The sequence below is a fragment of the Athalia rosae genome, chromosome 5, assembly GCF_917208135.1.
Source record: "Athalia rosae chromosome 5, iyAthRosa1.1, whole genome shotgun sequence".
Lineage (NCBI taxonomy): Eukaryota > Metazoa > Arthropoda > Insecta > Hymenoptera > Athaliidae > Athalia > Athalia rosae.
The window spans coordinates 2,571,350-2,596,600 of NC_064030.1; the positions used below are offsets into that span (position 1 = coordinate 2,571,350).

The 25,251-nt window shown below is 41.9% G+C and overlaps 1 protein-coding gene across 1 annotated transcript; it reads left to right on the forward strand.

Annotated features, from left to right (window-relative positions):
• Positions 1-2,264: 2,264 nt before the first annotated feature.
• On the forward strand, positions 2,265-21,177 carry LOC105693075 (neuropeptides capa receptor-like). The gene is made up of 6 exons (XM_012412756.3): positions 2,265-3,281; positions 15,756-15,846; positions 15,955-16,154; positions 17,074-17,316; positions 18,167-18,518; positions 19,702-21,177. Exons 1-6 carry the CDS (start codon positions 3,008-3,010, stop codon positions 19,964-19,966), a joined length of 1,425 nt encoding a protein of 474 aa, XP_012268179.2. The 5' UTR covers positions 2,265-3,007; the 3' UTR covers positions 19,967-21,177.
• Positions 21,178-25,251: the final 4,074 nt, after the last annotated feature.

The window sequence follows — 25,251 nt, forward strand, 5'->3', positions numbered from 1 at the left end:
GGTCTTCCGTTCGAGTGTGCAAAGATTCTATTGGTATAGTTCATGAGAATTGCTTTTCTACTGAAATACGAGCAGACAAACGGGAATCTCGACCCATCGTCGTTCTTTGAAGAAGCAATAAAACTCATCGGTTGTAACTCGGAAGACAAAAGAGCTGTCGTCCGAATGTAGAACGGAATTAGGAATTCAATAACTTGGATAATTGCTTCTGCTGTATATTCTATTTGAAACGACGTGCGACCCGGCACCTGTGTTTCCGCACATTGGCAGCTTTTACAAAGCCTTCGCTATAGCGAAAGATAAAAAATAAATTGCGCTCTAATGGACACCCGTGGTTATATAATCAACGCTCGTAATATCCTTCGCGAATTTCCCATTGGACGAATGCGGCGTTTGCTAGACGAGCGTGTATTTAAGACGAAGGAAGTCGTCAGGGTAGATTAACGGTCTCTTATAAACCTAAGGGTTTCCGATGACATCTGGCGAATTAGCGAATTAGGAACGGACGAATCATGACGGTCATAAAATTGGAGCGATCGTTTTGATCCAGCCGTCATCGCCGATGAGCTTTACACGTTGCTTAAAATCCTTAATCCAACGTCGGGGTGTTCTTCGCCACGAATGAGGTCTCTTTCCGAATTTTTTTTCGTCCGCGATTTTCCGACTACAGCTAGTCATGCGCCGTCACAAGAAAAGGTTGTAGGTATAATCATAGATATATGTGTAGACGCGCTGAAGTAACGCAGAATACTCGTGATAAATTATACGCTTTTTTGGCGCTATAATTACGGAAATGAGTGATGAAGATGATGTTCTATTCGGAGCCGCAATAACTTACCCGTTTATGACGTTGCAAATTGAATTCCGTGTGCGGTTACAAATGTCATGAGCGAAGCTCGCAGCGATGTCTCAGCTTGTTCTATTTTTTTCAAGCGGTGTACAGCTATACGCCGGTACGATATACAATTTGCTTTGTCCCTCCAAGAGTAGGAGCAGCGAAACTGTGGCGCGTAAAGTCAATATTTCACTATAGTTGCAGTGGCAGGAGCGGTGGCAAACCCCGTAAAAGTACTTCCCGCGAGAAGTAGCTGCGGTATTCCGATACGTATTATATAGAAAACAGCTTCAGCGAAGGATTCGCGGAAATTAACCGCACGAGGTGGATTTTCGATAGCGTTACTCCGTAAGGGGTGGAGTATGATCGATAGCAGGGGTTGTTCGCAAGACAAGTTTGAATATTTCATATTTTTCTATCGCGAGTTTCTCACCGTTGCAGGTGTCAGAAAAAGGTTCTTTATTCGCCATTGTACGATTGGCGTGGTGTAATACCTGTGATCTTATGTAAGACCGTGAATTCTTACGCATGAGAGGGCGCGTAGAAAATGGCGAGAAAAACGGAGACGGACGGATGAATTTGCGAAATTCGAGAAAGAAATATAAACGTAGAAAAAAAAAAAAAAAGAAAACGTGAAAAATCGCGTCCGCTTTAACGCGTGAACTGCAAAAACTTTGCAGATTTTTCAACGCTCGTGAACGAGGGGGTGTGAAAGACCTTTTTACTATACAGTTGAAAACGCCTAAACGAGCACGATCGCATGTTTATCGATCACGGAAATCTGAGGGCGTTCAGACGTTCGTCTGAAAAGATTGAAAAAAATTCGACCACATTTGCAGAAGCGATCGCTACTTAAAACCCGGAATCGGGGTCGGGTTGTAAAGCTTATTGGCAAATGAAAAGAGTGGCCACTACAAATTTCATTAAAATCGCTCCTGCAGTTCCGCTGGAATCCCGCTCACGATAAATTCGAGGTCACGTTCCGGAAATGTTCTACTTCTCGTGAGCGAGTATACAGGTGACTATGGATAAAACAAAGCTGGATAACGAAAAGGGCGCCAATCACCGTGAGCTTTAAAGTCGCTCCTCCGAATCCCCTCTTTCGAATGATTCGTTTTATTCGTTCCGAGAGCCGTTTCGTCCTCTCGTCACGATTCTTTTCGAATCTTCGCGAGTTTGGCATTCGCAGCGGATTGTTGGAAGAATTCGATTTTTGTCCCTCGCAAATGTATTCTTAATTCGAATCGCTTGAGGCTGTAGACGCTGGCCAGACGTCCGACGACGAGGACCGATTCTATTTTAGGCACCTCTATAGGTATATTATCGGAATACTACCTAAGGGGTGCAAATACAAGGGTAGCGATGCGTCGCGTGACGGCGCCGCGGCGCTCTATGGGCACCCTGCGGTCTTCCTCTTACCGCGAGACTCCCACTTGCTCGTTGTCCGTTGAGAGTGTAGTTCGGCGACGTTATATACCGCCAAAAAGTTCAGTCAATTTCCAACTATAGGTGTACCTGGAAGGAGGGAAATGTTTTTCGGAGATGAATCATTTCTACAAGAACGTATTTCCGAATTATGGTACTTCATAGGAGTCTGAACCGTCGTAGATTCAGTGTGCTAATAATTGTAAGACTCTTTACCCCCACGACAATCTGGTGCTAATCAGTTTCAGTTTTCAATGCCGAATGATTCGAATCGCCGGTGTCTTCCAACGCAAAGAGAGGGCAACGTGGTTCCGACGAAAAAAATATGTTCGACGCTCGAGTGGAATTATTTAATTAAAAATTCAGATCCGATCGTCTGCACAAATATGAATAACTAGATATTCGAAACTTGAATAAAAAAGTAAAACAAATATCAGACTGTGAAAGTTTGAACAAATGTCAAGGATTTTTTGATGGATACGTTATCTTTGAGCTTGGGAAAAGCGAGAAAGAAGAAATATAGATCATGAAAGCGGAATTTTCTACATTGTGTATCACAGTGGAGTGTAGCCGTTTAATTTTTCACACAAAGTTCAAAGGATATTTAGAAAAAGTCGCGCACGGTTTCTCGTCGATCGGTATCGAGAAGTTGACATGCACGATGGAATAACGAAGTGAAAAGTCAAGTTTGTACCGGTAAAAGTTTTAGTCGGAAGAAAATCTTTGTGGGACAATAGCTGTTACGATATGGCAGACGTAAATCTCCTTCCAGCACCCGAGGGAAATTTTTCACTGGAAAATATTACCGAATCTGATTACCTCGCGGCTATGCTTGGCCCTAAGCACCTACCGAGGCGGGTCGTAATTCCCGTGACTGTTGTGTACCTGACAATATTCGTTACCGGAGTATTCGGAAACGGTGCTACGTGTTGGGTCATCGTAAGAAATCCGGTAATGCAGACTGCCACGAATTATTATCTCTTCAGTCTCGCCGTTTCCGATCTCACACTCCTCTTGCTCGGTGAGTATTTTATCTCAATCCTCCCCCACCGCCGTTACATATTTCGAATATCCCACCCCCGCGATATTTTCCCCTCAAAAAAATCAACGGGGTTCTCATTACTCCGGCAGATTCGTGACAATTCTTTATTCGGCTGATTAAAGAGAGGGAGAGAAGAGGTAAAAACAACCCCGCGATAAAGCCCTACTTTTTGTTTTCTTCGTTTTTCCAGTAATTTATAAATCGGCCGTTCAATTATATTTTTTTCAATTTCACTTCAACGCCTTCGAGGGTCTGGCCGCAAGTCTTCTTTGCAGACGAAATAAGTGCAGGCATTTTTTTATCAAATAAATTTTCATCGCCCATCGGCTTTTTCAACGTGAGAAAGTTTTCTAAAGTTCGAAGCGCAGATGCGTACTGATATTGGACTACTTAGGGCTACGAATAATTAATATTACGGTTAATTTCGAGTTTCGACTCTAATTAAAAACCTGAACAATTACTCGTTGCATGAGAGGATCGATAGAGTGAGCACATTTATTTATGCAGAATATAAACAGGTAAATGTCTTCCACCTTGCATACCCTGTATTTCTCAGTGGCATAACGTTCGTTATATTCTGCGATGCGATACGACGTATTCAAACTGAAATGCACGCGCAGTTACGTGGAATGGTTTTTCGATCCGATGATATCCACGCGGCAAATACCTTATAGTTTTTCACACATTCGCTACCGGCATTAGAATTATTCTAGATTTTAAATCGGCACAGTTTTCCAACTTTTCTTTCCAACTTTCAACTACGGGGCTTCGTATACTACGGTTGAAATTATTGTTTGGACACTTATTGACACGTTCGGGTTATTTCTACTATACTCCCCAGCTGTCAATCGAAGGGACCACATTTTTAGCCGAAGAATTTCCCACGGCGGTGATATTACATTCCGTAAATTTGTGTGACAATTCGCGACTCGTATTCGCCGGTTCGCGACCTACGTGGGACCCCTTCTTCCGCTCCGGTTCTGAACCCGTCCACTGCGTTTGACGGAGCGTTTTACACCGAAAGTTCGCGTCTATACATATTGACAAGAAACTCCAATATCATCTCATATCCTCCGTCATGACTTACGGCGCATAAGACAAGGTGTCATCTGGTATTGAGTGAGGCTCGACGTTTCAGTTCACGCCCATCACCGCGCGTAAAGAGGGACTATTTTCATGTTCAAGCATTCAGAAAAAAGCCCCGGCCAGATAAACTTTGGTTGCGATTCGTGTCACCGACTTCTATTGAGGAACGAAATACGCGGCATTTTTGATATTTTGCAAAGAATGGGGTAATTTCTTTTCTTTTTTTTTTTTTCAACAATTCTCGTTCCTCCCAAGTTCACATTTTCACGGTAAATAATACCAACGTTCGTTGAATTTTTTTCGCTCCACTTGCCCGATCCAATTATTATTCACGGTGTCAAAGCTGCATTAAACATCGTCGTCACATAGCTGATGCACATACATTTATTTCAGGTTATCTGGGGATGATTTGCGCTGGAGCAATGGAGGTCGAAATATTTTGATCATTCTGATAGAACGTCCTGCCGTGTTACATTTTTCATTTGATTATAAGTCAATATCGCCGGATGACTGTAAATCGAACAATAGCTGGTCACTTTCCCTGCAGAATGTTTAACCGTTGACAATGTTGTTGATCATTCGAATCAATACCACCGCATGCAGTTCTTTATCGAAATATTATTCACCCGATTTGTATAGATTTCAGCCATGTATCGCTGATTTCACATCTACATTCGGTTTGAAAATGTAAAACAAATACGGTACCATTTCCAGATTTGCATCATTTCCATACCAGCGCAATGAACAAGAGACGTTTATTGGGGTAGAATATCAATGAAAGATATTTTGGAAATATCCATTCATCCATTGATGGCTCAGAAGAATTGATCCCGATATATCGACAACGTCCACGCGATTGACACACATCGCATACACGTGCACCTGTCGTTTTATACATACGTTGGAAACTAACTATTCACGAATCGTGGTAAAATTGATATGAAATCGGATGCTTTTACATTCGGTTTTTCAATCTATTGAATCGAAAAGCGAAGAATTTCTAAAATTTCACCTCCCGCAATACCTACACACGTGTTACACAAATATCAGGAGATCACGTTTTTACTGATATAGGATTAACAAACTGTACAATAAATCACAGTTCGCCAAATATTGTACAAAAATAATTCCGGACGTCGCTCCTTTGACGCGTTTGTCACGGTCAAATATTAGTCCTGAGTAGAGTTCTCCTGGGATATCAAATTCACGCGATCAATTGAAAAGTTGAAAACCGAATCGTGAAATATAACTATCATTAATCAGTCTAGGGAACGCTTTCTTTTTTCCACCTGGAAGGTTAATTTCGATGTCACGGTCATCTTCGCATCGATTTGCACCTGCTGAATTTTCAGTTACTGCGCGGTACATAGATAAGTCTTTGAATATTTCAAGTGGAATATCCTCCTCCGCAGTTACCGCAAACATACAACTACCCTCGAAATTTGGGCAGCAGTTGAACAATTAATTAGAGGAAAATTCGAGACCAATCGATTACTCCCCAAGTGTTTTCGGTGAAGTCTTCCGCCGTTCGGCGTTCTCTCCTAATTGTTGTCTCGTCTTCGGGTCATCGCGTAGGAGTCGAGACGATTCGGGTTTTGAGCAGGGTTTTTTTTTTAGCTAACCGTCAGTTTTCGAATTGCCGTATGATCGTCGATCCCCGACGTCGATCCCTCGCTAAAATTAATCCAATCCAAGATAATGTAGAAATTGTTCCTGAGCAAATTCTGTAAATGCTTTGTTTCATTTCACGATGAATACATTCCCATCTAGCCCGGCGTAATGCTGTACGTATATCCGAGCTCATGTCGTTTGTCTTCCTGAAATTTCCACCCATGTGTAACGTAAATGTAATTTTGATACATAATGAGGAATGTTCGGCGTGGAGCGATGAGATTGTTTTCATTATCTATCAGCTGCCGGCTGAACGTTATCAACGACACAATCGGAAGACCTCGCGATTCCCTGAATCCAGGGCCCATAACGTGGGCTCTCCGTACTCGATCATCTACACGTGAAACACCAGCTGTGCCATTTATGCATCCTATAGCATGGCAACGTCCACACCATATTGATGCGCCACAAGCGTCTAACGAGATACAAAATATCGCCGGCCGTAATAGGAAAAGTGGTTTTTTTTACTGCTAAAAATGTTTCCTCTCTTGTCTCGCATGTTGAATCGCGTTTTCGATAAGCAATGAATTCATCAATAAAATGTAAATTATTCCATATCTTCAATCGAAGGGATCAACGCGGTCTCTAACTGAATTAATTGAAATCGTTTGGATATTTCTTCAAAATTCGAACAATTTGTGTAATCCAGAACGGAGCGTGTCCTTTGGGTGATATACTTTGTTTTATTGTTTCGAAATTGTGTGAAATATATGGCTGACTGTTTTACACGTCGATTATAATTTTCTTTCAAATAACCGGCCCACGTATAATATGTAGATTACAACGAGATGTGAATGTACGCGTTCAACAAAAGGCTTTAACAACCGGCCCCGAAATGGGAATGTATAGTTTTCTCTTTTTTAAAAACGTGAAAACAAAACGGTTGAATTTTTGTCCAACCAAAACTTTGAATAGAGTTTTTATGTAGAGAGAGAGAGAAAAATCATTCGAACAACTCGACAAAGTAAGCTTCTCAAAATGCACGAGCATCGGCAGGGTGTGCATGATGGAGGAGGGGGTATCACGGAATTTACATATTATATACATAACAATATACGTTTACAACGTGGAAATACAACTTAAACAAGAACAACCTAATATACGATCCGCAAACAAACGAGATCATTAGAATAATTGGGCGGTTTACTTCCCAGGCCCTGCACGTTATTAACGGAATGATTATCCTTGTCGTGGCTAGGGCTTTGCGAAGGTACGTCAGGGTCAGTCAGGGTCGCTTTTCTCACAAGCTTATCTCACCCTTGAAAGTGTACAAATTACACTAATTCTCACCGTTACATGGAAGCTCGCGAATAATCATACAACGAGAATTGAAGAGGGGGAAAAAAAACGCGAAAACTCACCGTCGACCACTCAATTTGTCTTCAGTCTGCCGGGGTGGTTGAAAAAAGAATAATAAAATAATTATCAAGAAACAAACACAAAAAAAAAAAAATAGATAATTAAGCTTGCAGGACCGATTGTAAGAAAGATTAATTAGGGTAAAATTTCTCTGGAAAAATAAAACATTCTTGTCTCTAGATCTGACCAAATAAACGACCGCGAATTGTATCAGGGTACTTGAAATTACTTGAAATAATGAATTGTTATTCCTGTGCAAAGTATACTTTTTTAATTCTTGACTTTCAACGTACTTTACCACAGGGGTTCACAGGCTAATCTCATGTAGTTTGACGTCAGAAACATGAATCTGTCGATTAAGATAATTTAATTCTTTCGTTCTGAAAAACAATAGTTGGCGAGAACCCGACCTTTTTAATTCAGATATAATTTAAATATTAATAATTTCAGGTCAGACAAAATAATTGAGTTAATTATCGTGAGCTCAAAATAAACGAACTGATTGTGCATGGCCCTTCGATAATGTATAGTAACGCAATGCACGGAAAAAAAAAATTCATATAGTTTTTTTTTTTTTTTTTTTTGAGGTACACTCGATGCCTCCAATTCTGTACTGCAGGCCTGAGCTTTAGCATGGGTAACATGGGACAGAATTGATTTCTCTGAGTATACTTCCGAGCTTTTTAACTACTGAACTTTTACATATTTACTTCCTTAAACGGTTCGCGGTTACATAGAATTCGCAGAAGCACCGCAAAAGGATGCCGCCGAGCAGGTCGATCAAAGGGTTAATTTATGAGGTGTGAACAAGATCTAATCAGGTGTTGACAGATCGTTTCACACCTACTGAAATCACTGCAGAGAAATAAATCAGTGCAAAGAATTTCACACCTCAACACCTATTGAAGAGCCGTGATTTATTTTTGTTTGTCTAGACGTGCCGGCAGTCACATGACCTGCCGCACGTGTAGAAATGGGTGCTAACAAAACCGACGTAGGTTCCCCTTTCATCGGTGAGCAGAAGCTCGCGACTGAATTGTTCATCGACTGCATTAGGGTCATATTTTATAGAAGTATTTTTAACTGCGAGAAAGCCAGCGAGACCATATATCGCCATGTATTGCCGATACGGTGCGCTGCAGTATGGCAGGAATACGCACAAGACCGAGAGCGCTCGATGGCGGCGCGCTAAAATATGAAATCTCGAGCTGCTTAACCTGCGATCACGTTTTTTATCGCATCTCGAGAAGGAATGATCAAAATTTGATGATGGAATTGCAAATCTCAAGCCATATTTTCGTGGTAATGGATGAAGTATGTAATATCGACCGGAGGAAGAATGCGAGAGAGTAAAAGTAATATCAAGATGCGCAAACATCCAATGCCAAGGGATATACCATACGCTGAACATAAAATTCAAATTTCGATATAACTAATTTATTCGAAAGTGCGAGTGGATTCGATTTTTATTTTGGCAGTCTAATTCGGAGGGTAAGTGAGAAGTTTTTACGCGAAACTCACTGAAGAATTGAATTGCAAATATTCTCGGGAAAGAATGCCATCGACAAAAATGCGCGTGAGGTAAGAAATTCGAAACGAGGCAATCCGCGCCAGGAAATGGACGGAGCGTAGAATTGTAAGTGAAGCAATTTTTCTCTCTTTCACTTCAAGTGCCTGCCATCAAAATCCCCCGCAAAGAGATTGCGTGCAGTACGCGCAAGTAGAGATTTCGCCAGTCTCTGCATTGTTACTCGACTACCACGTAGTGCTTGTAATACGGACTTGTGATTCTTTGATAATTTCCTTTTTCGCAATTATCTTATACGGAGTAAATGAGATTCGGATAAGTACCGTGAACGCATGTAGTTTGGTTTAAATTTACGTCTTCTTCGTGAAGTTCTGTTCGAATTAAGGTTTTCAGAAAAGAAAACGCCCTTCATTTACGACCTCTGGTTTTCCATGAAAACCCAGCAGCGTCAGAAAAACTCGCTTGCAAGTCGGTCCGTAATTCAAGATGAGGAGACAAGAAACTCTGCAGGCCTGTGAACATAAATCATTGGTCAGAGACTTCCGCGAATAGTTTCGTTGTAAATATGTGAGCCCTGTCATGACTAATAAGCTAAGTTTCTTCGAGCTTTCGAATCTACTAAAAAGTCGGAATAACTCGAGGTCTGAGTGTTAAGTTAAGTTGAGTTAAGCGAGTCAGGTTGAATTCCTCAAGAAACGAAAGTAGTTAGACTTCAGATGCAGAAGATTTCAAATTGTCACTTCACTCGTTTATATATCTGCTTGTAAAAAAACTTTTCCGGTTTAAAAGATTCAAATCACAATGGGAGTGATTAATTTTTTAATTCAATATTCATTCTCGCGGTGATTAACGCAATAACCTACTTTTCAGTTTTATGTGTAAAGTAGGAAGTTGAAAAAACATAAAAAGGCAAATAACGGTCGGTGATTATTGGGAGGGCTGCGGAAGCTCAGATAGGAATTGAAGTGAGTAGAATGGTTGAAATTTTCCGTGCGAAATTGGCGGGCAACAGTTAATTTGTTGGACTCTTGGCTAGCTAGCGTAAAACTTTTTAAAGCCACTTTGGTAAGTTTTAAGCTTGTTATAATCGACAGACTTCTTTTATTCCGTCAAATTTAACTTCGAATTCGCCTTCAAGAATTTAGAGTTATATGACTAGCACGTAGAATTTTGCTTCCGGTCTCAGAACTCGGAGCTTTTCACGTACCTCTTAGACCTCTCAACCTCGGCCATCCCCCTTTTGTTTTTTCTCGATCTTCGTTCTCACCTGCTCTTCTCATCTTTCGCCATTTATTCCAAGCACCGTCACGTTAGAACATAAGTGGATCACATTTCAGACTCGGCCAGCTTCTGCAGGGTTTGTTTCTGGTGATGTATCCTGATATTTCTATACGGTCTCCAACAACTCTGAGACACTGACTCAAATTAGGACTTGTCGTCTTCGCGATTTTGCCTTACTACACGAGATGGAAACATGGATGGATGGAACTGCTCCTTCACCGCCGCTTTACTCTTCAAATATTTTGAAGCCATTCCGAAATTTATCTTTCGTTTTTGTGGAAATTTTTTATTCCCTCTCTCCGTCTAGTTGAGCAGTTTCAGCGATTACAATATTTCATGAGCTGATTCTGACGGTGAATCGTGAATCTTTTGAAACGATTTCACCTGATAATGTGAAATAGAGAGGACCTGTTTCCGAAGAGTAGAACAATCATCATCAAACCGATCGCTTCATTACACACTCGTTATTCAGTTTCCGCTGCTATTTCCTGCGACTTATACACGGAGGGAATCAAGGTTTGAAATACTTCGTATCGGCTGTCGACCGGAACGGAACGCCGAAGCCATTTTCATAACTTTTTATTATGCCTCGAGGAGTCCGGGTTGAGCGTAAAAGTTAGTTCGTTGGGCCCCAGAGCTCCGAAATGATTACATATATATACACAGCTTGAACTTCGTGATTTAATGGGGGTTTTCGGTTTCATTGGAGCGCTTTTATACGTTACTTTGTCGTGAAATGGATGAGTCGGAGAAACGTTTGGAAAAGTCCTTTGTCTTCGTTAGCTTCTATGGGGATGGATGTGTATTTAAGACTCATCTGATCTAATTCTATATAACTGACTCTCCAACTGTCCTTCATCCGGTAAATATCCAGCCATGTAGGTGAGACGCTCTCCCATATATTTCGGCGGACAAGGGCTGCCACCCTCTGTCTGCCGAAGCGTCCGCGATAAATCCTCAGTCTGAAGAAGCACGATTTCACCGAATGCAACGAGTTTCTTTTTAAGAATAACTTCACGTCGCACCGTGCTTTTGTAATCATTCAACACGCAGGTGGTGAAAAAAAATTCCGATTATCAAAGCAATCGCATTATGTGGCGAACAGAATTTTAAAATTGTGCCGCAGCAGATTTCGGCAAATTTTTAGTCGTCGCAAAAACTGAAGCGACAATAGGTCAGTCTTTATGTGAGCGTACGACATGGAAGCTCCTAGTTTTTTAAGTCGCGGATATCCCGCGGCATTTGGATAAACGCCAAACGGATGAATAACGGCCAAAGTATTCTTTGTAATCCGAAAAATACGACTCGGCAGACAAATGTACGAAAGTCAGACGATTTTCAAACTTTCAACGATCACCCGCCATCAGCGTTTGTTCAAATCCGACCGTTTGCAATTTATTCTACGATAAGAGAAATGAAAAAACGATCACGACGGTAATTACCGAAGAATATCTCAGCGGCGGACTGCACGCGATACGCTGTGGGCTGTAAGTAGTCGGAGTCAACGTCTGTGCAGCCCGGCGGGCGGTGGAAATGCAAATCCAACTGAGTTATTCCCATAGTTGAACGAAGCCAGCGAAGCTAATAGTTTCAGTAGTCGCGCGTATTAATACCTCATTCCACCTAGAGTATGACATCATACTTACAATAAACGTAGTTGTTAAATCTTTCATATCGTCGTTATTTTCTTTCATCTGTATTCTGACTTCTGTGGTATTAAGGAAAACTCGGCAAGTCCAAACTCACAATCAGAGAAAATTACTCAAACATAAGCCAAGCTCTCGTGTAATTGAATTACAAACTTTCTCGTGAATCTAAATTCTTTTCACTCACTAGCATTGCACAGCGATGGCATTGCATCGTGGCGATGTTACAAAGCCCGTTAATTAGAGAATTCTGAAACTAGTAGTCCGAGTCAACGTAGGGGCAACGCCAGTATTTCAACCAGAGTTGACGACGCGCTACGCTCGATAAATGACCGAACGCGTTTTACCCTAGCATTTTTCACCGACATTTCTCCCCAGAGGCGACGGCGATACAACCGCAAATTACCACCAAATTTATTTCCGCCCATGTGTACGCGGACACGTGTGTAACTTGGGTGACTCGGAGCGATCTAATCGGGTGGTGAAAAACAAATTCCCAGCGGCAACTTTTATCGGAAATCCGGAGCGTCCGATCGCCGAGCAAACCTTGTGTGGGATGGTCACATTAGATATCGTCCGAAAAGAGGATATCGCGAATCCGTGGCAAAGGTACACGATGTAGCCTCGGGCTGCACGCAGTTCAAACGACGGTCAATGATGTATACAAGGTTTCCGCTCGTCTATTTTTACTCGAACACAGGACCCTGTCTTCAGGAATTCCCTGTCTATCCCGAGAGTTTTAAAGGCGCCTCAATATAAGCTATAAAAATGAGAAAATGGCAATCGTAGCCGACGGTTCGACAGCGAACGGGATAGTCTGGTCTCCGACGTCGCACAATTTCGAGAACAATTCATAGATTTAAGGGGCGTCGAACGTAAATCTGGGCTTTGTCCTTTCTTCATTTTGCATTCCGAAGAGAATTTCACAGTCACGACTGTAAACGAGGGTAGAGACACTCTCCGAAACCCTATTACCGACTTCTCACGGTTTTTTTGTTAAACGTTCGCAGCCGATAAAATTTAAGATCCACGACTGGCGAAATCGGAATCTTTAGAAAAACTTTTACCCTTTATTTCACCGCTGCGCTAATAAAATAGTAGAAAATAGTGCGAGAATTGTAGAGAAACTTACGAAATTAGCACCCACGAAGCACGATTGTTGGTCCGTGGTATTGTTATTGCACTCTGAAGTTCTTCAGGTATTTCGCAGAAAATTGTTCATCTGGCGGTAGAAGAAAGGAGAATAAAGTGTGTGAAACGACGAGCCACCGCGGAGGCGGCAAGATAGCCTGGAATCAAGAGTCCCTGTATAGATGCAGTATATTGTACATGGAGGGGAAAAAGAGTTGTCAGGTGCAGTTTTTTGTCCCAATGTTTTTCTCATTTTTCTTCGACTAAACCTTACGGTCGAAGTAAACCTGCCAAGTTGAAAGCCAAGCGAAGGAATGTAATAAGTTTTCAGAGATTTTAATAGTCTGTAGTTCTCTAAAACTGCGAAACTACATGCATCAGCAATTCGTAAACCGAGCCCAATTTCGTTACTAAAACTTTGCACGATTTATGCTGTGGTTATTTTTACTGATTCATCCATTACACGTATATTCAGGAATTGTATGAACTCGTTTGTTTGTAAATAACCACGAAAATTGCGCGGTGGAAAGTATATATTTCGGTTCCGTAGAGAGATGACAATTGCGAATTTCATCAGGACAGTAACACTTTAGCTCCATTCCGGCGGGCAATGTTATCCGTTTGATCAAAAGGGTCACATTTTTTCAATTTTCTTTCAAATGCCACGAATGGCAGAGGCTTCCGAGTTGCGATATCGGAACGAGGAATTTCTCTACCCGCACGTGTCAGCCAATCGGTAAAAAGATACAAAAATTTTTTGGCCGTATGGAGAATTGTGTCGATGGTAAGTTTATATGCGTTCGCGTGGTCGTAGATAAATTCGCGTATAGATATGTTGCCAGCTTTTAAACTCTAAACTCTGAACAGAGCATTTATCACAGCGACTTGGTTTCGAGAAAAACAGCATAAATCTTTACGACTTTTGCGATAAAGTGTAGCTTATCTATAATACAAACCTTTTAGGGTGATTCGTTGGTTCTCTCTATAAGTGATTCGTGGAACGAGGCTCGTTTGGAAGGAAATCGCTTGCACGTACGAAGTGTTGGATTAGGTTCGGGATGAAAACGCCGGTACGGAATCTTTGTTTTTGCGGTGCAAAAAGGTGCGGACGATCTCCGGGCGAAAGTATCGGAGAAAACGAATTCGGCTCAAACGACTACGGTCCGAACGAATGGCGTTCCAATTTCTGAAGTATGTGCTACGCTGCCGCATTGGGTAAACACTGTTTATCGTCGGTGTAGCAATGGGTTACTCGGCTAATGCTGATCGGTACTGCGAATGCTGCTTTCTCAACATTGAATGGAATACGTCGGGCGCACGATCTGGAAATACTTTTCAGACTGCGTTGCATCAGACTTTCACAACTTGGTACTCGTTTATACGGTTCATTATACGTCACATATCATTCATTCGATCATTCAGATTTCTCGAAAGAACTCGAAGCAAGAATTCCTTTCGTTTTTAATAGCCCGTGCAGACAGGCGAGCTAAATTAATCTACTCTCTACCTTCTGCTGGAGCATAACTCGAAACCAATTCCTGAAGAAATTCCTTGGGAAATTTGGAAGAAGTGTAGGGCGGGCCTGTATGATTCGCTCTTACTGTTTGCCTGAGCGAAGATTTTCGTCTGGAATAGTTTGCTCAAAAATATTTCTAATTTTCAAGGAATTCGCACAGGACGAGTTGAACGTCTCACCTTGTATCAGCGTGACATATCAACAGCGGCATACCTCCTCGCTCTAATTCGCTGTTTGAGGTATTTAAACTTTACACATAACCCAGCTAGGTCTCTCGTCTCGATGTTTTGCTTCTAAATCGTTCTCTGAATTCCTAATGCGTCTCGCATCCTCATCCCTAGGAACCCCTTTCACTTTCTGACGTGCTGTACCGACTACTAAATTAATTAACAAGTAAGCACACAGGCAAACGGCCGACTCAAAATTCGTGAAATATCGAAAGAATGAAACGATCGGTTCGGAATTTTCGAAGACGATTTGAAAAAAATTTGCCATTTGATTCTACCTCAAATTCTCCCACTCAATTTGATTCCTCAAATAATCCCACTCCCCGCAAAAGTCAAGATCAAACTCTGTCTGAAGCGATCTCCGTACCGTTGAAGAACGGTATCAAAAGCTCATAATTTTTCCCCTTCAATATTCGACAACAAATCTTAATACAAGCGTAGGAGGTCTCTTGAAGATATGAATCGAGCAGGATTCATTCTTTGATAACTTATCTTAGACGGCTGGGTTTCGACAATAGACAATGGAAATTGAATGAAATTTTTTTTCGTGCCATCCAATAGAAATGTAAATATCCGTGAAAACCGGCCAATTATAAATCGACAGTGCGCGTGTACCACTGATACTGAATTTACTCTTGTGCCTAAGGTTTACAATTAGTGAATAGCGATCTCTGAAGTGACTCGAAAACACAAAGCCCACGCCCAGACAGTGAAATTCTATGAGATGCTGAGGTTCGTGAGAAACTTCTGCCAAAAGAACGAATGGACCTTGAATATTTCTAAGGATTTGAATAATCAGTTGTAGATATTCGAACCAGGATCCGTCGCGAGGATCGGCCCTTAGCCTCCCAGTTTCTCCCAGAATTGATTTTCGTGCTTTCAGTCTTCGAAGTGAAAAACCGAGAAGTGTTAGTTTTCGTAAAAAGCGTCGCGTTAGAGTCGCCCGGATAATTTTTGAATACTCGATCTGTTCCGGTTCTTCAATTTTTTTCAATTTTTTTCTTTCAGGTTTGCCGAACGAGCTGAGTGTCTTCTGGCAGCAGTACCCCTGGGCATTTGGATTGTACTTGTGCAAATTGCGAGCTTTTGTTTCGGAGATGTAAGTTGAAAAATTGTCCTCGCGATTCGCCCGAATGTCGTATAATAATGAAACTGAAACTTGGGATAACGGATAAACGGATTTGCTAATATGTACAGAATTTTTAAGGTCGTCTTACGTTTCGGTTCTGACGATCGTCGCCTTCTCGATGGAGAGGTACTTGGCGATTTGTCATCCCTTGCATCTTTACGCTATGAGTGGATTAAAAAGGCCAAGTCGTTTCATCCTCGCCGCATGGGTGGTTGCTCTCGTCTGCGCTCTACCCTTTGCCATTTACACCACAGTTTACTACGTTGAATTTCCCATAGGTATTATTCGCCTCGTCAACTAATTAACAACTGTTATAAATCAAACCGCATCTCCGTTACGTTGCCTTTGATCGTCCTCTCTCGATTTCCGTCGGAACGTTTGACGTCAAACCAATAAAAAAAACAGATCGGATGATCTTCGGGACGTTTTATTATTCGATAAAACTGTTTTTGAATTTTTATCCGAATATTTATGACGGTAGACGGAAATTTTTTATGGACTCTAGGAGCATTTTGATCGCTTCCAAATTAGATGTATTTTCCCTCCTAAGATGGGCGAGAGGGGGGTTCAGTTTTTTACATTTACTCGATCGACGTTATCCTCGATTGATCGCGGTGGAAATTTTTTATTAATTTTTTTTCTTCTTTCGTTTCCGACAAGTTCAACACGATTCAATTTGTAACTTTACAGGTTGGGGGAAAACTTTTTGCAGAATTAAAGAGAGTAATTGTTGGGGAATGACGAATGGTTAAACCCAAGCGAAAGGGTGGGAGGATAAATTATTCGAATAGCTCAACTCAAACTACTTGTAATGTACGTAACGAAGGATATTAAACACTTGCAGATGATTGTTATAAAAAGTTTACTGTCCGTCTGACTTTTTTTTTTCCTTTTAGTACGGTGACAAAATTCGCGTCATGAAGAATTAATCAATTACAATGATATAAAATAGCTGTCGGAGTTTTACGGAAAATTTTCAGGATCGCTGCCGAACAAATTGACATTAAATTTTCCATCATTAAGCCGATAATTTATTCCGGCCTCTAACGGTATGGGTACAAGTCTTACCGATGAGAACTTTTCGCTGTGAATTCCCACGTACAATGAGCGGATTAATTTATAATTGAGGCTTTTCTTTGCTAATTTTCACAGCTGTCGTATAACTAATTAATCATATTCTTAAAATAATCGCCGCAGGGTCCGGACTTCATGTAGAAGATTCAGCGATCTGTGCCATGCTTCAGCACAGCATGCCGCCCTTTCCACTCTACGAATTGAGCTGCGTTATCTTTTTTTTTATCCCCATGCTTTTTATTTTGATTTTATACGTGAGGATGGGTCTCAAAATACGGAGCAAATCGATCGGTCGCAGCATAGAAGGCTCAGTTCACGGGGAAACCAGACAAGCTCAATCCAAAAAGGCAATCATCAGGATGCTGAGTGAGTTTTCCAATCGTGGCCTTCCTTATCCTTAAAAATGTCCGATCGGTGATCGTAAATTTTTTCCACGTGACGTTTTCCCCGCAAAAACTTCGGAACGAACGGTCGACGTGTAATTATCGAGCTTTCGCGGCACGTTTACATGCTCTGCAATGCAACGCGGAGTGATCTATACCTGAAAATATCGTGATCTGGCGCCGTTACGATCCGTGGAAAGTTACAAGCTCCCTCCGGGCGTAGTTCGAGCTTTTAGCGGAATCTTTGCCATCGCGGCTCGTGCATTATGCTGAATTTTGCCCTCCCTATCATTTGGCCGTCTTTACAACTTAACTGATCGAATATTAGAGTCATGCACGTGGTGAAACTATGTCGATAGTGGATACACATTAATTTTCGTACAACGCGGACGGTCTCTGAGTCCTCGGAGTGGTGGAGCTTTCGGATATAGAATTCAGCGTTAAAATTACAAATTAAGTGCAGCAGCTTCCGCAATCGGAACGGCATATCAATTTTCTATGAGTTGTAGAATTCACGTTTTCACAAACGAGACACGTGCCAACAGGTATCCAGGCAAACATAATATTAATGGAATTATAACTCTTCGGCACTCGTGACAGCATTGTGCTGCGTACACACTAGAAACGACTGATTGATTTTATGCGTTTAGTTATACAATAATTGGTCGATAGTCGTTATAACGAGGCATCGAAAGCTCTGTGGGACAGAAAAATCTATACGAAATTTACGTTAGCGAATGAAGTTCGAAGTTGACATGACTTTACCGAGTAAAAAAGACAGGCAAGTTGATGAGCGCGAATAACTTACTTTCTCTGGTCTTCCTTGTATCAAGGTGCGGTCGTCGTGATGTTCTTCATTTGTTGGGCGCCATTTCACGCGCAACGTTTGCTCTACGTGCACGCTAGAAATTCCGCCTATTACGCGGAAATTAACGAGTGGCTTTACGCATTGGGAGGATGTCTCTACTACTTCAGCACGACGGTAAATCCGATCCTTTACAACGTGATGAGCGCCAAATATCGAGGCGCTTTCAAGGAGACGCTCTGCTGTTCACCGGCAAGTCCCGCGTTCACGAGGGACGATATCAGCAGCATGAGGGAGACCGCGGTCTGCGGATGCGATGGAACAATCACCACATCCCAACTAGTCAGGATTCGCAGTCTTCATTACAGCCGAACCGTCAGGTGAGTCACGAGGGTTTAGCGATTTCGATTGAATTTCAAGATCTTCGGATCTCCCAAAAGATAGACCTCTTTCTCCTTCTCTCTCCAGCGAATTCGCGAAGTTTGAAAGTCAAAGACAAAATGGAAAAAAAAACAATTTTATCGAACACGATGTAAAAAGAGTGTTGATTGGAGGCAAGTTGTTGCGATTATAATTTTTGTTTGACTTCCCTTTGCATACCTACAGTTATCTCGATTGTACGAATATTTATTCGAACGGAGGAATTCGATCTTTTTGTTTCACCTCTTGATTTTCGTTTCCATATGGGGTGGAGATGTTGCTAGTGCTTTGATCTCGACATCGAGAGTGTATAAACAATTTGACGAATTTAAAAAATTCCTTTCTTGCTAAACTTGTGCCGTATTACGAATTCCGGTTGCGTCAGCGGAAGTTTGAACGTATTAGGGCGTCTTTTTCGTGAAATTTTCTGCTCAACGAAAACATTCAATTGACGATATTGCTTTCACGATGGGTACAATAAAAGCTCTGATTTAATTGCTCCTTACGAATCATCGTCCTTCATTTCGAAGCGTCTACCAGATCAGTAGAATTGATATTGCCAGCTTCTTTTCCAAGCAAGTTAAATTTTTTCACCGATTTTTTTTCACCATCTCACGTGATTTTACAACGCCTGGGTTGCCAGCATAAAAAAAAAAAAAAGCTCTACAGTCTTCCGAGTTTTGGTTTGCGTCTATTAGCCCGGAAATTGCCTGGGATCCTTTTCTCAATCATATATACGAACCAGGCAGTTTCAGAGTTGGGGGAAAAGAACGACACTACGACCGATCCGCTCCGCAAGTATTCGAAAAATTTAGATTCTCTATCAATGAAAGTCGGCCGCGGTGGATGTGGTACTTTGCCTGATGAGACGTCGTAAACATCCAGAAAGAGACCCTATTTTCGGCAAGGTTACCATCCCGGTTTGGTACCTTTCGGAATACATTACAGGGACGGACCCGACTAAAGAGCCGGCGCAAGCGTACCCCGGAAAAATCGTTGCTCTAAAAATAAAAAAAAAGAGTGGAAATACCTCGGCGGTAAATCAGAGTCGCGCTCAGAGACTGCGGATGATTTCCCTTTAACCCGAACGGAATGGTCCCTCGCCTGGATTTCACAAAACGAAGGGGAAATTTTCTTTTTCAGATGCACTCTGGACCACTCGGAAGAAGTGTTGAACCCTCCCGGCAGGACGAGGACGAATCAAGAAGGTAATGGCCGAGTTCAACTGCGAAATATTCGTCAGAATAACAATTTCGAAAATCAGGGTAGCCAAGACCAACTCGAAAGTTCGAACACCGAGGCGTTACTCGACCCAAAAAAGACTTCGATGATCATCCAAGCGAGCAACGGAAAGCCAAAGTGCCACACTACCTCGACGCACGTATCCCTGGACGAAACGCGTATCTGATCTCGCGCAACTTCCTCGAGTTTATCGCGATGAGCGAATGTCTGGGAACTGATATGTTTAATTCTCATGGTACGCAAAGTGCGAAGAGTGAAGTTTACTCCCCTTGCGGCAATTTCCAATTATCGTCAACGATTACCGGGACAACCGTGCCTCGGTTCGGCACGTACCGACGTTAACGCTCCCCTAGGACAAAAGCTAAGGGGAGGCGAGGGCTGCGGCGTATCCGAAAACATCGAAGCGGTTTTCCCTACCGCGGAAGAGTTTTCAATCCCATCGTCGAGTTATAGGCCTCGCATGACAATTTCGAGTACAGGGTTCTCTACTACTATTTTAAAGTCATACTATATTGTACATTCATCACGATAATTTATGTTCATAGCTTGATACGTCGCCGAGCCACATTTCGGTCACGTTTATGATGCGAGTCTTTAATTGCAATTACGTTGTGTGTATATAATTTATATTTGATGAGGTCTCCGACCAATTGAGCTTACCGACTAATCGCCACTTCCCAAAATGTTCTCGCCCCACGTTCATTCTAATTCAATGTCGCGTGCATCGGGTCGCGCGACGTAATTATCCAAAAATTATTCGACATGCGATTTCGTGAATCGGGACATTCCGAAATCACCGTTACCTTTTTTGTAGGGTAGAAATAATCCCGCGGAAGTAAGGGAGGTTGATTGTTTTCCAACCGGGTTGTTTGCAGGATCGTGAGCAACCTTATATCAGATACGCTGCACACAACAGTTTGTAATCACTTCCTCGGTATACACATACCAATTGCGAGTCACTCGCATTAACGATTTTTGCATTTACGTAAGTTATAAGTCGTGAATCCATTAGGGAATTGAAGTTTTACACGCGAGTCTCTCAACTTATTTTTCATCTCTTCGTTTCAATCGTCGACTGACGTTTATTGAGTCCGTGATATTACTGATATTTTATTCATACGCCGCAAGCTCACTCCACATCTTTCAACTTTCCAGACGTTTAAAATCATCAGAATGACGTTATTCTAAAAATCGATACAGCATGCGAATGAATGAGTAATTTAGTTTTCATAAGTCGTAGGCAAATAGCGTTAATTCGAGCAGGAATGCTTACGTTCTGTCGCAACGTCCTCAGACGGAATTGCGCATACCAGGTGAGAGAACTGCAGCGAATGTAGAAATGCAGTTCCGCAAAATTATCCACACCTTTTTTTTTGTTCACCTCCTGACATGCAGACACTCGCTGCGTTCATCTGTAAAATTAAATTAGAGACAGACACGAAATTGCATCCTCGGTGTTTTAACCTGAGTAAACTGTTGCTTCGTTTTTTATTTTCAGTTATCAAAATCTGTAATTCTAAATATCGCTCAATAAACGTAACATTGATTATTCACTTCATAAATATGTATGCGAAAGTCATTCATTTCAGCCTCATTAATATACGGCCTTTCCGACGCCGAGGTAAGTTAGGTCAGGTATTAATTAGAACTAATCCTGGGTCGATAAACTACCTATTCTAGACGCTAATAAAATATTTTACGCTGTGTACGAGAATCCGTCGATAAATTTCGCTCGTATACCGAACACAAAATGAATTCACAGTTTCTGTTGTTTTTTTTTTTTTTTCTTTTTTCTTTTTTTTTGTAATGCAAAACTTCTCTGCTATATGATTGCAAATCTATACTTAAAAACGGTTCGGCTGGAAGAATCTGTGGATCGAAATGGCTGATTACTTTTAGCATTCAGCGGTGCGTTCAGCCCGTATCTTCCTGTTGAAGGAATTAAGAAGTTCAGCAGGCGGGAAAAAATTGATTCAGCATGAAACTTTGCTTCTTAAACATTTCTAGAGATAGCATTTTACCCGTACACGCAGAGTTGATGCTTTCCACGATTAGTTTTGTATCAGCTTTAAACGAATTTAAAGTGAAACTCCAGAATCACCTGACTCTGACGTTAAGCTTGATAACGTCAGTTTGCCGAGTTAGCATCTCGCACCGAGACCGAGAATTTTGTTATCTCTGAGTAAATTATTTCTGTTTGCGGGTAACTAAATTTTCGATGCAACGGAATGTTCAATTTACCATTTTCAAACCATGGGAAAACGCCTACCTCCGTTACGGATATCGAGGTGCTTGGCGTACATCATGATACAACCGACTTCCGGAAGGGGTGCGATGTTCCCATAAAAATCTAAAAAAAGTGCATACCTCCAACTCGCGGCTGCAGTCAAATTGATCGTGATTAATTCACATAAACTATGCCGCACGGCTCACGCGCTATTCAATTGAATCAATCGGCTGTGCCGATATTGTAATTCGAGGAATGCCGAGGATTACCTGCATCAACTTTAAATAATTTTGATCGCGTTTCTGCGATCTGTGGACCACATTCCATACGCTTTTTATCGGTGATAAATAAAACTGAGAATGGGGTGAGACAAAGTCAGACTACGATTAAATTATATAGACAATTGCTCGTATATTACATCGAATAAACCGCGTTGTTGAACGTGAACATGAGAAACTGTTCGTCGTTTGCCACTTCGCTACGACTGAAATAACGTGACACGGTATAGGGAAAAGAATCAGCAGGGAGAACAATATTTATCGAAGGGTAAGAGATGATTTCGATTGGATTCACTCAACTCTGTAGCGAACGTTAATTTAGAAAAACGTAGTGCCACACAGCTTCCAGTTGTTTGTGCAGCCGGCGACAATATTTGTATCCGCGGGAAATAGAGTGTCCGTGAAATTGAACATCGGGAGATTATGTCGTCCGCGTACATACCCGTGGACGTCAGCTCTCACTTGGTCGAGTGCGAAAGGATCAGCCGGACGGTCGCCACGAAAGCAGCCGTGTCCATCCTCGGTGGATGAGGTATACTTGGATACCATGGCCCTTGACCTTTGAAAACGATATTGTAGTTGAAAACGTGTATATCTGCCGGCAGAGAGGACTACGCTACGATTTTTCGCATCCGGTGAAGCTAAAACTGCAAATGATTATAATTGAAATTCAATACCCCAGCCGGGGATACGCGAGGTGAATTTTTTCCGGAAAAAATTCTACGCGTCGCGTAGATACAACGCGGACGTTTTCTCATAAGGTAAATAGCGGCAGCATGGGCTGAACGAATCGAGGATGATAAAATTCTCCTCACGGTTAAAACATATTTTCCATGACCTTTCAGCATAGATGGTGGAACGAAAGATGTGAAGCCGGTCTCGGAACTTTTGATTACATATGCCACTTCCCCGCGTTTACGTAAAAAGGCGGGGATTCGTAACAGATATTTATTATGTATGTATTCTACTGACGTAGATATATATATATATATATCTATGCTTTCAGGGTATCACAAGTCGCGACACATATGCCTATTCTTGCATACCCTATTGTCCCATTCACCGTTCTACACTTTTTATAAATCCACCATATCCGCACTCGTGAATAAAATCCCCCCCTACGACCATGTAATCCATACCTGGGTCATTCGCGTCCTCGGCCTTTCGACCATGCGATATTTTATAAAATCTGTTAACCCGGCACGTTCGGAATCCCATCGGAAAAAAGTTTCGCTTGTCGATGATTTATCTGCGACTGGCGGGAACTGAAAATCAAAGTCGGACGCCCACGTCAAATCGACTTCGACCGGTGCGTGAATTCAAATCACAAATACCAATAATTTATTCGGACTCTGCAGCATTTTTTTTTTTAAAAAATCATCGAAGCTCGGAGGGATTCCGACAGCACGCTGACAGTCGTCCGCGATAATCGTTGGGTAATAGCAGCAAGACTTCTTCAGATTTCATAGAATTTTCGTGTTTGAAAATTCCGAGTTCTATCCGTTGGATAAATCATCAGTCAATGGGGAACTGTCGGCTTTTCATCTCTTTGTTAGCCTCGGCGAGAGTTATCTTTCTCTGCGATTCTACGGATTCTGCACGCACCGCTCTATACACGGCAGACGCGGGACACTGACGGATAAATCTAAAGGGCCAGCTGGACCTTTTCGCAGTCGATAAAAAACTCATCTAGAGCTTATAGCTAGTCACTCCGTTCGTTCAGGGCTCCGTGGTTATTGTGAGTTGCGATCGTTCTTTCGCAAGCTAAATTATACCGGCTACTTATATCGATCCGAGCGACCGTCGAAGGTTTGAATTAATGCTGCAGATATCGTGGAGGGATATTTTTAAACGAGGAACCGTCTGCTACGTGACCAAGGGCATCTATCTTTTTCACAGTTATTACGTCGAAGGATCGAACAGCGGTGTGATTCATATCAGAAACTAGGTAATGAATGGGAAAAGATTCAAATCACGTAATCTATTTACATGAACGTATCGAACAGCTGCTAGAATAGACATTGCCGCTACCGAACTCGATGTGATCGAACCCCAATCTGGAATGTGTTTCGAATTCCAATGTATCGATTATCTCCAGTCCGCTGTGAAATGAGCGATTACGGTGTCCGGACTCGTTTGGTTATAATACTGCTGCGATTTGAAATTTTGGGAGGGCTTAATTAGGAATCGTGATTATTGCGCTGGAACGAATCTTACCTCCGAAAGTACAAGTCGAAGAGACGGCGGAGGTCCTAAGCTGTTGATGAAATGAACGCGGAGAGACGATCCGGAAAATCAAATATTGGCTTTTTGCGATTGTGATTCGATTCTTAAGCCGTTGACATAGCTACGAAGGGAACCCGTTATCTTACCATAGAGAAAGATAGACAGCCGATTGAAATTTGACTAGCTACCTAATTCGGGTTCGACGAGTGTTTTCAGAAAATGTCATCACTTGCCATCTTCGGCGCGAAGTTCACTTCTTGAATTTCAAGTAACGGAAATGAGCCAAATTGTAAAGGGGGTTCCTTGTACTCGTTGAATGAAATAAAAGAGGCTTGATAAAATGTTCTCCTGCCACTTTCAGTCTCCAAATGCTGAGAAATGCGATAGTGTAATACGAATTTTAGGAGGATAGAAATTCAATAACATCTTAGAAAGCAATTCGAAGTTATACATATAGGTATTTGTCTGAAAGCAGGTCGCGGGTGTCGATATCACGCTTTGGGATGATTACCTTGCAAGAAATTGGTCACGTTGAATTATTACTAAGATTTCCAGTCGTCTCAAAGAACGTTCAGCTTTTTGCGGAGGGGAAAATTCATCGTCGCGGATATCAAAGGCCTCATCTCGTCCTTTCGGATGACCGCCACAGCCTCGGGATTAATATCAAAACCTTGCAGCTCTCGAGACGTATCTTACTTGTTTGGATTCACGAAACGTACA

What these genes read in the sequence shown, in the direction of transcription:
- LOC105693075 (XM_012412756.3), top strand. Translation starts at nt 3,008, where the DNA reads ATGGCAGACGTAAATCTCCTTCCAGCACCCGAGGGAAATTTTTCACTG. An exon ending in CTACGTTGAATTTCCCATAG is followed by an intron (nt 16,155 to 17,073) that starts GTATTATTCGCC and finishes TAATCGCCGCAG; the next exon opens with GGTCCGGACTTCATGTAGAA. An exon ending in CATTACAGCCGAACCGTCAG is followed by an intron (nt 18,519 to 19,701) that starts GTGAGTCACGAG and finishes TTTCTTTTTCAG; the next exon opens with ATGCACTCTGGACCACTCGG.